The 14,323-nt window shown below is 42.3% G+C and overlaps 1 protein-coding gene across 7 annotated transcripts in view; it reads left to right on the top strand.

Moving 5' to 3' along the window:
• DENND1A (DENN domain containing 1A) overlaps positions 1-14,323 on the top strand; it is a 496,671-nt gene that overhangs the window by 264,484 nt on the left and 217,864 nt on the right. For all 7 annotated transcript variants that reach the window (XM_032865818.1, XM_032865820.1, XM_032865816.1 and 4 more), the window contains one exon: positions 13,778-13,878. In XM_032865818.1, the coding sequence (XP_032721709.1) occupies positions 13,778-13,878 (101 nt within the window). The remainder of the gene's footprint in view (positions 1-13,777; positions 13,879-14,323) is intronic.

Raw genomic sequence — 14,323 nt, 5'->3', positions numbered from 1 at the left:
AGTAGCTGAGCAGACTTCAGTTTTATCCAAGCCTTTCTCCAATTTCAGAATCGAAAGTTTTCTAATTATTGCCTTTTATTTCCTCAGTAGTGGCTTTTTATAATCTTTTCAATGGGTGGGGAAACATAAAGGTTATTTTAATAGCCTGAGGTTTCTGATGACCCTCTCTTGATGAACCCAGATGTGGCCTATCATACTTTGGCAAAACCCATTTTTCTCAATTTTCTTTGATAAGATGTGGGCTTGATGCTCCTCAGGGCCATCAAGCATCTGAAAGATAAAAGCTGTCAAACACTCCAGAGTGCCATTTTCTATAAAGAGGACTATGTCAATAGAGACAAGCCCAGCAGTATTTAGTTCAGAGTCAGGTAATATTCTTTTCAGGCTTTCTTGGTCAATAATATGATAGTCTTTGTATAAGAAAAATGTGAGTTTTTGTTCTTTTTGCTCAGTTAATGTATATTGATTGTTTTTCCTTTATAAATGATAAATAGGGAAGGCTTAACTAAATCTTGTTCTCTCATGTAAATACTTCACTGTGATCTCTTCTAGCACAAAAACCCCATTTTCTTCCAGATTTCTATAACTGAGTTTAACTCATGTTGCTTTTTGCTAACTCTTGGGTAGCAGGTAGGTCTACAATAAGACCTTTATGGAGATGATCTCTTATAATTCCAACAGCAGTCCTAGAAGATCAATATTATCCCCATTTTGCAGAATAGCTCATCTACGCTGAGAGACGGAGTAAGCTGACAAAGGTCATGTCCTAGTTGGGAGAGGCAAACGTGCAAGTGGGTCACTGTGATGCAGTGTGGCTTCAGGAAGAAACCACCGGGAGAATTACATATACAGACGAAACATAGCCCCTTCAAAGTGCTTGCCTAGGGGATCAAATTATGTGTATTGGGTGTCACCTCAAACTCAGAACCCTTGCGTGGGAACTGTCAAAGTAGCCAGAAGCACATGGTTAAGAATATCCATCCCACTGAGGGAGTTTGTGAATTCTCTTAGCCAAAAAGATAGTCTGAGCCAAGTCTGGAGGATAAGGAGCCTGATGGAGCTGAGTAATACTGGTTTGAGTCCTGATGGTATAGTACTTAGAGGAACTTCTTGGGTAGCTTGTAAATAGTTCCAAGACTTGCCAAAGAGGTGTGTTGACCGCACCCGTGGACTAAGTATGTGGGGTGCTGTCATTTTGATTCATAGCCTGTATTTTATATGGTCCCCAGTTCTCTCCCACACCCTGTTAAAATTATTTTAAGTTAACCTTTTTGAACTACCTACTATGTGCCCGGCTTTGTGCTAATCATATATGTAGGTGTTCATTACTGCTTGCAGCAACCCTGGGAGCTGGTTGGTTTTATCCTCCTTTTGTAGATGAGAATATTTGGCACTGGGAGAGCTGGAGCGCCTTGTCAAAGATGGGATTAAAACCCTTTGCCTTTGAATGCACATTCAAAGCTTTTTATTTTGGGTTTCGTGAGCACTTACTCTGTGCCTGGCAGCACTCGGCACCAGGGGAACAGAAGGCCTATATCTGAATTTCTCACTGACACACTCACCCTATTAGGCAAAGCCCTGTTTCCATGAGCACTACTCGGATTCAGCCCACTCTGACTGCGGGTGGTTAGATCCGGCTCTCCGCGAGCCTCACCCCTGCCATTCCCTTGCCATGAGCACAGCCTCAGTGGGTCCCTGGGGCATAGCTTCCCCAACTCATTGCGGCTTCTGGGCTCATGTACTGCAGTTCCTTCCAGCCCCTGGGCATCTTGGCCCTAATTGCTCCTTTAATAATTTAGGGGTAGTGCAAGAAGTTCTGTAAACTGAGAATACCCTGTAAATGATGACAAAGGCATATTTACTTGCCAAGAGAGTGTATATTTGTTTTAGTTCGTGGATGCTTTTTAAAAACATGTTCTGAGGGGCGCCTGGGTGGCTCAGTGGGTTAAAGCCTCTGCCTTAAGCCCTGGGATCAAGCCCCAAATAGGGCTATCTGCTCCATGGGGAGCCTGCTTCCTCCTCTCTCTCTCTGCCTGCCTCTCTGCGTGCTTGTGATCTCTGTCAAGTAAATTAAAAACAAATAAACAAACAAACAAAAACTTCAAAAAAAGAAAAAAACATGTTCTGAGGAAGGAGGCACAGTTCAGTGACAAGACCACTACCGAATTAATTGAGCTCCCACACCTAATTATTGATGTAGTACCCATAATTGTGAAAAGAACTGTGGCTTTTCTGATAGTACCTCATTTAGGGAAGGGGAAAAAAAAAACAAAACCCAACTAATACCTTCTCCCTGTCACTTTCTTCCTAAGTATTAGTCCCAGACAACGTGGGTGATACCTAGTGTGGGTGTGAAGGGATGGGGATGGGTGCCCTGCCAACCTCGCCCCACTCCGGTCCCACCCACTCCCACTGAGCCTGCATTATCTTGGCACCACCTGGTCTTGTCACCTAAGGGCCCAGTTGTGCAGTATGCGGGTTTTCAGATTTGGTTTCGTTTTCACTTCTTTCCTGATGAACTCCACCTGTTCATGCCTATGCCAGCCTGTGTCACAGGAAGTGCACCCAAATGACGTGTGTCAAGCTTTCCCAGCTCTTCTGGACTAGAAATAACTAATCCCGTTTTGCTTATCTGCCGCCCTCAAAGCAGAGATGAGAGCGGCCGTTTAAGAAGGTTGGAAGTACTGGCCCGGAGCCAGGGCCTCTTTGCCTGCACGCTCCACGCTGCATGTTCCAGCCGTAGGAACAAACTGCATTATTTTGTTTCAAACTGTGCTCAAGGGAAGCCAAGACCTTGTAACTGGAAACTTACCAAACAGAGAATTCTAAGACTAAATTTAGTGTTCTATTTAAAAAAAATAAAATAAATCGAACATTTTGTTTGTTCATCTTTTATATGTTAAAAAAGAGAGATTAACCTAGTTCACACTAACAACCCAAGAGGAGTATTCAAAGAAGTGAGAAGAAAACTAATCCTCTTGGTGAAGAGGGAAATCCTTAACAAAATGTAATGAAGGGGCGGGAGAGACAGACTCTGCAGCCAAACTTTCAAACTTTCAACTAGGGTAGCCTCTCTGATCTTCATCACCTAAAATTTTATTGTGGCTCAGAGAATATTAAAAACTTAGAGATGAAAGGAACTTCCATTGGCAGGAAATAGGAGAAAAGACTGGAAGGTTTGACTTACGTCGTTTTTCTCTGGTTTGGGAGTGTAAATACAGTTAACTGCTTTTTGAATGATGTTCTTCATTTGATTATGTGTGAGTTCGTTTTCTCCTGTTTGTGTTGGATTGCATCTAGAATGAAGAGCCTTGAGATGTTATAGAGGCTCTGTAATATAGACAGCATCAACAGTTTAATTGGCAATATTTTGAAAATTGTGATTTCAACCAGCCAAGGTATCCCTAACTAGTTCTTGTTCTTCCTCTCCTGCTTCTGCTCCCTTTGCTTCAATGAGCATTAATAAGCACCTGTTTTGGACTAGACACAGGATTCAGACTGCTGGTGATCCCCAAACGCTGATCCATGGGCTGTCTGTGTTAGGATGACCCAGAGAACTTGTTAAAAATCCAAGTTTGGGGGTGTCACCTCCAGACTTTCTGGTTCAAAAGGTCTAGCATGAAAACCACAAAAAGTCTATTTTTTTAAGGTTCCTTAAATGATTAATCTACACCCAGATTCAGAAACAGTGAATAAACTGTTCTGTAAGACAAAAACAATTATTTCTTCTTTGATTACTGTTATTTTGCATCATTAGACTAATTTTCATTTTGAGACTACATAATGGAGCCTGATTAAGTTTGTTTAGAAGACAGGACCGCAGGCTAGCACTAAAAAATGCTTTGATTCCATGTTTCTCTTTAGGAGAGTTTTGATTTTGGCACTGGCTAGCCGGGGATCAGGCAGAGCTAAGTATAATCTGGGTAAGCTGTCAATAATTTTGGTTGCTGATGCGGTCCACCGTTGTAATTCAGGATGCATGGATATAAAGAGAACGAGGTGATGGTTCTTTTCAGTCATTGCACTGAGAATGTGGTCAAGAATCTTACGTATTATTTTAGTGGTGTGGTCAGTTTGTGAAATAGCATATTCTTTAGGTTATAGGACTGATTATAGCTTATTTTTATATGACTCTCAGGAATCAAATCTCTACCAAAAAGCAAGTCACCAATATCTTCATATGCTTGAAAAGCCCTTAACGGCACCCATGTTGGCAGATGTCATGTGGATTTTATTAAAGAAATTTGAGCACCTACTAGGTGCTAAGTCAGCAAGAATAAGGACTTATGATTTCCTGCGGTTTCTGTAGGCTGAAAGTGTGGTCACTTTGGTGAACCATAGCGTGATGTGAGATTAGTCTGTGCTGTTAGGTTGGTACAGATCTTAGGAAAACTCACATTTTTTTCTCTTTTGCTATCTTGATAGCTCTGTGGTCTGCCAGCTAGATGATTCAACCAGTCATGCTGGTGATCTTTTCCCAAGAGGAAGGACAGCAGGGCTACGCGAGAGAGTACCAGACTTTAAGTCAGGATGCTTTTGTTCACTTCCTACCTTTATGCTCAGTCCTCCCTAACCATCTGGCTTTGGGCAACTTACTTGATTTTTTTTGAATCTTTCTGTCCTCTTGTGTAAAAATGGGGATAAGTATTAAGGGGTTGTCGACGTGAAAGCACATCGCCCAGTGCTGGGCACACGCTGCTTGGTCAGCAGAGGTTAGTTGACTCTGAAGGTCAGTCAACCCTGATTTGACTTTCAGAAGCAAAAGGGCTATCGAGATCCTGGAAGTGTTGTGAAGTTCTGATTAGTATGACTGTGGATGGTAGGTGGTGAATGAATCCAGGCAACAAAGGATAGTCATGGCAACTCCTAGGAGGTTTTCCACACCCACCCACTTCTCATTAGTCACTCAGTCGTTGACCAAATTGTCATGTCTTGTTCAAGTCTCCATGGTCATGACTGCATAGAGTTTGAATGGCCTAAGAAGTTGCTGTGTGTACTTGACCCAGTGTTACCACCTGACCACGCTCCTGGAGAGGAAGTCTAGCAGCTTCCTGTCTTCATCCTTCCAGACTCTGCTCTGATGTCTCTCGCTCACTCTAGGAAGCAGGCCTGATTCTTGCCCCAGGCAGAATTAATGACTCCTTCTTTATGTGCTAACACAGTTGAACCTCTATTATACCCCCTCTTTCATAATGCCTTTGTGTTGAAGTTGATTGCATTTTGATCTTTCTATTTTAAATTGCTTGAGGGCATGGCTTGTACACAGAGTGGATACTCGGTAATAGTCCGATTAATACAGATCCCAGCACAGAGGCCGTTTCCTGTGAGCTAAGAACACAGACTCCAGGGCTAGACTCCCTGGATTCATCTCCTAGCTCTGCCACTAGCTCTGTGACCTTGTATGAGGTCCTTAAATATGTAGTCACCTTGGTTTCCTCATCTGTAGAGTGGATACAGTAGTGTTACCTACCTTACAGGGCTGTTATGAAGATTAAGTGAGTAAACACATAGAAGCATTTGGAACAGTGCTTGCAGTAGTAAATGCAGAGGAAGCAAAGTGGTCAAGGTGGTGGCTTTGTTATAACTTCAATCTTTTCTGCATTTACTGGTATTTTCTAAGGTTGAATTTGCCTGAAAAAATGCTACAGGGAAGATTTCTGCCCCCATGCCTTCAAATCTAGTGAGTCCTACCACCTGATGTTTCCTGTTTCTTTCTTTCTTTTTTTTTTTTTAATTATATTTTTGTTTGTTTGACAGAGAGAGAGAGATCACAAGTAGGCAGAAAGGCAGGCAGAGAGAGAGGAGGAAGCAGGCTCCCTGCTGAGCAGAGAGCCCCATGTGGGGCTCTATCCCAGGACCCTGAGATCATGACCTGAGCCGAAGGCAGAGGCTTAACCCACTGAGCCACCCAGGCGCCCCCGTTTCCTGTTTCTTCATGTATGGTTGGATACCTGATAGATAGGTTCTCATGATTCCATGTTCAGTTATGCTACTATTTTTAAGATTTTTTTTAAAGAGAGAGTGTGTGTGCAGGAGTGGGGGATGAGTCAGAAGAGAGGGAGAGAGTCTTAAGCAGACTCGGTGCTGAGCGCGGAGCTGGACACGGGGCTCAATCTCATGACATCCTGACCTGAGCCAATGCCAAGAGTCGGGCACTTAACCCGACTGCGCCACACAGGCACTCCTATGCTGTCTTTCCTTTTAAAGAATACAATTCTTTATTAAAGCAGCAGTGTAAATTAGCTAAACATAAATTATGATCTTAGAAATATTTCCAAAGAACTATTAATATCCACTTACACAGAACTTGAGGTGGCTGATAGATTTCTTTTTGAGGGGACACCTGGGTGACTCAGTGGGTTAAGCCTCTGTGTTCAGCTCTGGTCATGATCCCAGGGTCCTGGGATCAAGCCCTGCATTGGGCTCTCTGCTCAGCGGGGAGCCTGCTTCCCTCCCTCTCTCTGCCTGCCTCTCTGCCTACTTGTGATCTCTCTCTCTCTCTGTCAAATAAATAAAATCTTTTAAAAAAATTTCTTTTTGAGTGCCAACTTGGATCCATTGACAATGGTTGCATGTTCGGAAGAATCTTCAGGCCATGTCCTGACTCCACAGTTAATAGTGTCTGTCACAGGCACAGAAAGGAGGAGTGATAGCACCTTGCTGTCCCTGTATTAAAATGAATTATCCATCTCAATGTAACTTTGCCTTTTTCGCTTTCATCTTAAAGAAAAGGCTTCTCTCCCCTCACTCTCGGTCCTGTGGGCTTATTTACATTACAGTGTGCCATTCCATCCTTTCTGCCTCCGCTTTGGAAGCGAGAGCTTTTCTCTGGCAGTTTTAGTTGCTTTGATACTTTGCAGTGTCAGATCTTGGCACAAAAGCTTGTTGCCCTGGCTAATAACTTACTCTAATTACTTTACCTAGTAGGTCGCTTTTTAAAAAAGAAAAGAGAGAAGTGATTTAAGCAGGTGATCTCCAGAGAAAGCTTCCTGTTGACTGGATGATCTCGCCCTTAGAGGAAGGCGCTCTGCTCAACTCCATGTTGGTGCACTAGATTTTATTTTTTTTCCTTTCTCTTCCCTTTCTCCAGTGGATAGTCTCCCATCCAAGTACTAACCAGGCCCGACTCTGCTTAGCTTCCAAGATCAGACGAGATCAGTTGTGTTCAGGGTGGTATGGCTGTAGACTCCCCAGTGGATAGTGGAGAAGCAAGAGGTAGGATGTGTTCCATCCAACTAAGTGAAACTACGGGAAGAAAGATTGTCCACCCCCCCCCCCGCAAAAAAAACCAAAACAAAACAAAAATAAAACCCTGAAAAACAAAACTAAAGAAGCATTACATTTTGGCTTCTAAGAAAAGCAGGACATTCTTTGCTCTTTTCCTTCTTTCCACGCACATGTCTGGCATCTGTCTAGACCAGCTGAAGGTCTTTGATTTCTAAGGCTTTATAAATTGTCTTTCTGTTAAAGCATCTTTGATAGTTTCTTAAAAGCCAACTCTTCCCTCACTAAATATAGTAAACAGAATTTGATCAGAGCTGAACCACTTATAATGAAAAGGTTTTTCTCATACCCTTGGAAGGGTTAAGTAGATTAACTTTTGTAGCCCCTGCAAAAAAAAAAAAAAAAAAAAAAAAAAAAAGCCTTTTTGTTGGCCTCATAGTGGGTTTGCTATTTGAGAGTAAGTAAAAATCAAAAACAAAATCAGCAACACTGTTTGAATCATGAGCCGTTTATTCCTTGATGATTATAAACACGGTTTATAATCAAATAAAAGAATTTAGTTCACAAACTGAGAGACCTAAGAACTTCTGCAGGACACACAACATTTTCTGCAACTGTTCACTTAGGATGATTCATGGTTGAAATGCGTGGACTTAAGAATGACCTGTCTTTAAAGCTAGTAATCGGGTATTCATTCTGTACTCTTTGTTTTTATCAATTCCCTGGTGTTTGGCCTCAGAGGGGAAAGCGAAATCCTGCCTGGAACTAAGCCTGTGATGAAGCAGGTGTCAGTTTGATCTTTCAGCATCCTGAGTTCTAGGATGTGAAGAATGACTGTGACCATCTGATTTTTCCTTTAGTACTTGGAATCTCAATACCTTTTAGAAATGTACAGCTTCTAATTGTGATCTCTTAAGCAATTACAATTTGTTAACTGTCTGGTAATCTTGTCTCCCATTCCTCATGGTGTTAAGCTGGAGGCATTCTTACATTCCCCAACGATTGCCCAGCGCCTGCTCTGTGTCAAGCGTAGTGAGATAGGGAGGGGAAATCAAACGTGGTCTGCGTCCTTGAGGAGCTCACATCTTTAGTTTCATGCCCCCTGGTCTCCTCAGATCATCTACCTCTGAGATACCCGGAATGTTGGGGGCCAAGCACTGGGGAAAGCTGTGCCCTCCACAGTCTCGGGTTAGGCCTGCAGCGGCTAATGGGGGTAGCCAAGGTAGCCCAGGCATTCCAGGTTAGCCCCTGTAACTGCAGAGCTGAAAAAGTAAGACGAGCTTTGAGACAGACCCTGTTTTACTTATACTTAGCGTAGCTGAAGAAGGTGAGCTGGGGTACAGGAGGCACATTCTTCACGTCAAAGGATGGGAATTCCTCTAGATCAGAAATTGTCAAAGCTGGAAGAGGGCACAGAGATGACGGGGTCCTACTCCTCCTTTTCCCTGTAGGTGAAAATGAGACTCAGGAGAGGAAGCGGCTTGCTCAGATCAAAAAGAGACTTAATGGCAACTCCATGGAAGTATATGAAAGGGAAAATGACAGAAAGCCAAGACTTTGAAATCGGTGGGCCAGATTGGAGAGTAAGCTTTCCCGCTTGACCAAAAATCATTATGCCCTTGTCTAGAATTGCCAGTGGATTAAAGACCATACAGCACCCCAGTTAAGGGTAACTAACCCCCAGGAAATGATCAGATCTGTGTTTGTTTTAGAAATGATTATTTTCTGTTACTTGGTATTTTACACCAGGTATTTGGTCATCTAACAACAAGGCAGACGTATTTCTGCATAATTTGGCTGTGCTGGTAGGAACAGTATGTCACCTAGTTCAAGCTCCTCGGCATGGGGTATAGGCACAGGGTAGGCAGTCAAAAATGTTTTTAGTTAATTTACGCATTGTGGAAACGCAGTGGCCATTATAGTCTGACCGACCTGGATGTGAGTCCTAGTTCTGTCACCAATGAGCTGTGTGGCTGTGGGCAAAGTTATTTCACCTTTGAGACTGATTCTGCATCTGTGAAGTATGGTGATGAGTGTACATGTTTGTAAACGTGCACACTTCTTAAGCAATGCTTTTCAGAATCCTAAACCCCTCACACGGTGCCTGGAGCATATACTGTGGGGATTCCTTGGGGTTTTGTTTTTGTTTTTTGTTTTGTTTTGTTTTTAAAGATTTTTATTTATTTATTTGACAGACAGAGATCATGAGGAGGCAGAGAAGCAGGCAGAGAGAGAGGAGGAAGCAGGTTCCCTGCTGAGCAGAGAGCCCAATGCGGGGCTCAATCCCAGGACCCCGGGATCATGACCTGAGCTGAAGGCAGAGACTTTAACCCACTGAGCCACGCAGGCGCCCCGGTTTTTTGTTTTGTTTTAAGGGGAGAGTCTTACTTTTCCTTCATGTTAAACTGCAGAGCTGCCGTTAGGAATCAGCCAAGGAACTAGAATCTATGATTGTGGCTATCTGGGCATTATATCTTGAGAGCTACGTTGAACTAAGAAAAAATTCACACACACACACACACACAGTGTCTTCGTGATTTTTCCAGCTCTATCATTGGTCCCTCTCCCTGTCCTATCCCTGTTGCCTTCTTTCTTTCTCCCCCTTTGCCTCAAAGAAAGCTAATGGAGCCATGCAGAAAGCTCCAAGATGGAACTGACCTTGTGCACCTTTAATTGAGGACAGAATTGGCTAAAAGTGCGTCTAGAAACCCACCAGTGGTTTACTTTACAGTCTGTGTCCTGGCTAGACTGGCTGGTGGCTGTGTAATTTGTCTAGTTTTGTCTGGAGTCTTAAGACTATTCAGCTGCTTCAGGGCAAAATCTTTTGGGGTGTCATTAAATGGGATTGATAATTGGCTTCTGATGAATATTCATTGTGACTAATGACTTTGGGCAAATTTTACACATACTATCTTTCTATTCTCCCACTGAGTGAGATTTTGATGGGATCATTTTCTTCCACTTGCACTTCAATTAGATACTCACAATACCCCTTTGTTGACTATAATCCAAATTGTATACTTTCATTACTTTAAAATTTTGTACTCTGTAAGGAATGAGCATAGGCCTTTAAAAGCCTTCTTTTAAAACTGGAGTTGGCCTTAGAATTGTTTTTAAAAATAAGTGGCTAATGATAATTTATGGGATATAGCATTATTTCTGATTAAGCACAGATAAATCATAACACTTTTCTTGTGGTTGACTCACCACTATTCCCAAATAACGATATACATCGTTTTGCCACTTTGCATTTTGGAAAAGAGCCAAACAATTCTCTTTTTTGTTTGTTTGTTTGTTTGTTTGTTTGTTTTCTTAACCAAATGGATAAATGCATTTTACTCCAATTACAGAGATTTGGCTTTTAGGAAACCCCCAATGAGCATGATGATTGAGCACCTTTAAAAATGTTTGATTTTTATAAGGGATAGGTAATTTTAAAATCTTGGTGTTTAGCTTTTAGGTCTTTTTGAGGGAAAGGACGCATGAAAAGAACATTGTCTGGAGATAGGATCTCTGCCCCTTTATTGCTTGAAATAGGATTTGACTCAAACCAATTCAAGCTAAAAAGAGGGAAGTAATCAAGTTCTGTCTCAACCAGGAACATTCTATTGAATGACTTTCCCAAAGAGAATTACAAATGAATTCATGTGATGAGGACATCTTATATTTGTACAGCACCTTAGAGATTTTAAAATGCTTTTACTTATTTATTTGATGTGTTGTAGAGTTACAGAATAGACATATTATTGAAGGAAAGAAAGAGAAAGAGGGAGGGAATCCATTAATATGATTTCCCAAAAGTGGCATATTTGTGTGTCTAAGCTTGCCATTATTGTTTTGGAATTTGAGTTATATACCCCACTCTGTGAGACTCAGGAAAATGTTAGTCCAATAGTTAAAAGCCAGGCCACTATCTTTATATTGTGAATATATTGTAAGTAGGAATTATTTTTTATTTATGGAAGAAATGTTGCATTGATTCGCACTTAATAGGTGCTGTGCCACTGAGAACATGGAGAGGAAGAGAGGCAGGGTATCACTTTACAGAGAGAGGACAAACTTGCAGACCAGGTATAGTCCCATTAATGATGGGGTTTTATGCCCAAAAGAGACATGCGAGGAAAGTAGTGCTTTCACAGAGACCCAAAGGAGGAGGAGTTTGCCAGGGGCACAGACCAGGGTAAGGAGTCCCTAGCTACTCCCAAGTCTGAAATGATTTATTCAAAGGATGAGCTTGGAGAAGGCAGTAGAGACTGTGGCCAGAGATGCTGCTCTGTAGTTAGACGGAAGCTGGTGGAGACACTCCTGCTCCACACGTGCCCCGAGAGACTTCCGAGGAGGATGGACGTGACGGGACCTGCACTTCAGTCTGAGTCATTTGGCAGCCAGTTAAAAGATGGGCAGGAAGAATTGGGGCCCAAAGCCAGGGTAACCCTCCAGCCTCCCTTCAGGGTGCCACTGGAGTGAAGTTGGTTCATTTTCTCCTCATTCAACACCAGCAAAGATTTTTCATCTCTTCTAACCCTGAAGAGATGAGTCATGTAAAATATGACAGACTTCTTTATATGGAATCCTACTGAAATGGGTTGAGAAGGGACGGATTAAACCTACCAGCCTTGGCAGAGTCTCTGGGAACAACTCTTGAGAGCTTGCTGGTCAGCCCCTGTTCATGACATGTACCTGATTTAAAGAACAGGGTCTGGAGGGAGAAGGAGAGGGAAGAAAGTAGCAGCCGTGGATTTCATACACAGCTCTCACAACTGGGAAACATCAGCAGAATATCCAATTTAAAGCTGTTCATGTTACACTAACCTCTGGGATTCTTTTAACTGGGCCTTGGCACGTCACTCTTTCGCCACGTAAATGTCCTTCTGTCAGCAAAGGCCAGTTAACAGCTTCCAAGAGAAGCAAAGTCCTCATGGGAACAGGCTTCCCAGAAACCAAAGAAACATTAAAGGAAAATAGGCAGAAAGAAACATGTGTTGTTGGCTTTTGTCACTTCATAGCCCTATCTCCAAAGGTGTTGGGTTTTTTTTTCCTTCTTTCACTATATTGAATTTTGTAGCAATTTTATTCCATTATATCTCTGTCCCTAGTTTTTTAATTATATCAAATCCTGATATGATGTGCCTAGCTCTTAAGAAAAAGAAGGAATATGAAATAGGGGCATGTCAAAAGAAGAGGGAGAGGAAGGATTAATCAGTAAACAGTGCTGGGGCAATTGATTAACTATGTGGAAAAAATAAATTCTCACCTCTGTCCTTAAACCTAAATTAATTCCAGATGGATTAAAAAGAGTTAAATGCTGGGCAAGGATTTGGAGGATGTTTGTAGTATAGCAGCAGTAGAAACCATCGTGAAGAATGAGATTTGTCTGTGAAATTATTTAAACCTTCTCTTCCCCAGCCCCCAAATTAAAAGGAGATTATAGAAGGATAAGTTATTTTCAGAAATATTACAGAGCATTACTATCCTTTGTAAATATCTAGTGTTCACTTATAAAATCACTTTTAAAAAATACTAATACTCATCAGTAAACTACGAATGTGAGCAGACCATTTACCTATGAAATAGAACCAAGAAACATGACCAGCTGTTAAGCTTTAGACATGATCGGAGGGATAAAAATAAAATCCAAACAGATACACTTCCAAAGCTACTAACTTGACTGCAGTTCTTAGCCCCGGTGAGCTGTGGAGAAGACGTTCTAAGGGCATGGCTGCAGGAGTGTAAAGAGCCTCCATCCTTTATTATATTAATACATTTATTATATTTAAACTACAGTTGTTATCTCTGAATCTTCCATCTAGGAACCATGTCTGAAAATTATTGACATGATCGGATGATATAACGTGATGTTGAGAGATTGGTTAATACACTGTGGGAAATTCACTGAGTGTCGATAAAAGATATATTTTCTAGGAATATTTAAGGATGTGGGGAAACGCCAGCAAATAAACATGGACTTCTTTTAAATGAGCACTGTATTTACAGTAATCCTAATTTTATTAGAAAAGGGAATAAAAGTGCTTTGTTTGTAATTCCCCAGAACATCCAGTTATCTTCAGGTGGCGAAAGACTTATTTTCTTCTGCCCCTTTTTCCATTTTCTAAAATCGCTACTGTCATCCTGCATTAGCTTTGTAATCAGGGTGGGGAGGAAGCTTTCTTAGGAAAAATAAGCTCAAGGGACACCTGGCTGGCTCACTGGGTTAACCCTCTGACTTCAGCTCGGGTCATGATCTCAGGGTTCTGGGATCGAGCCCCGCATTGGGCTCTCTGCTCCACGGGGAGCCTGCTTTCTCCTCTCTCTCTGCCTGTGTCTCTGCCTCCTTGTGATCTTTCTCTCTGTCAAATAAATAAATAAAATCCTAAAAAAAAAAAAAAAAAAAGCAAAAGCAAGCTCTTGCTAAATTTGAATTTGAGTGGTTGAGGTAACTTAAAATTTTTAAAATGTGGAGAAGTAGGTACTGAATTTTATTGCTCACCTCCAGTGAGCGCATCGCCTCCCATGGATTTTGTAGCTCTGAAGCTCTCATTTGCTTGTGTTACAGCTGACCGCCTGCATCCATGGGGCCGCCGCCATGCTGTACCCCATGTTCTGGCAACACGTGTACATCCCCGTCCTGCCTCCGCACCTGTTGGACTACTGCTGGTAAGGCTGCCGCTCCTCCCGTCCCCTGCTTTTCCTTCCCCAGCACCCGACGAGGATGTTAGGGCCGTCCCTTGTAATGCAGTTGCTGACTAACCGGAAACTCCTAACTTTGGAATGACATGAATTTTAGACCAGGCGATCGATCGCATGGCTCTTTGGTTTCCAAATGGCTTTCAGCTATGCTGTGGCGTTCTTCCGAGTGCAAGGCAGTGGATCTTTTCCCATGGCTCACTTTGGAGAGACCAAAGCACCAAGCAGTGGTGTGTTTTTGTTTTGTTTTGTTTTTTTCCTTTTTCCCCCCAAGATGGATCAGAGCCCGGTGAGAAGAACAGTTGTGGTCCCCCAGGTCTTCAGGTTTCAGCCATACCCTGACACATTCTGTAGGACTCATTTCCAGCTGTGGTTTGGGCGCACAGGCCAGACTTCAGAACCCTCTGCGGTTTTT

This window comes from Lontra canadensis, unplaced genomic scaffold, assembly GCF_010015895.1.
Source record: "Lontra canadensis isolate GAN:19392208 unplaced genomic scaffold, GSC_riverotter_1.0 scaffold30, whole genome shotgun sequence".
In the NCBI taxonomy this organism is placed as follows: Eukaryota; Metazoa; Chordata; class Mammalia; order Carnivora; family Mustelidae; genus Lontra; species Lontra canadensis.
This window is presented reverse-complemented; position numbering and strand designations above follow the sequence as displayed.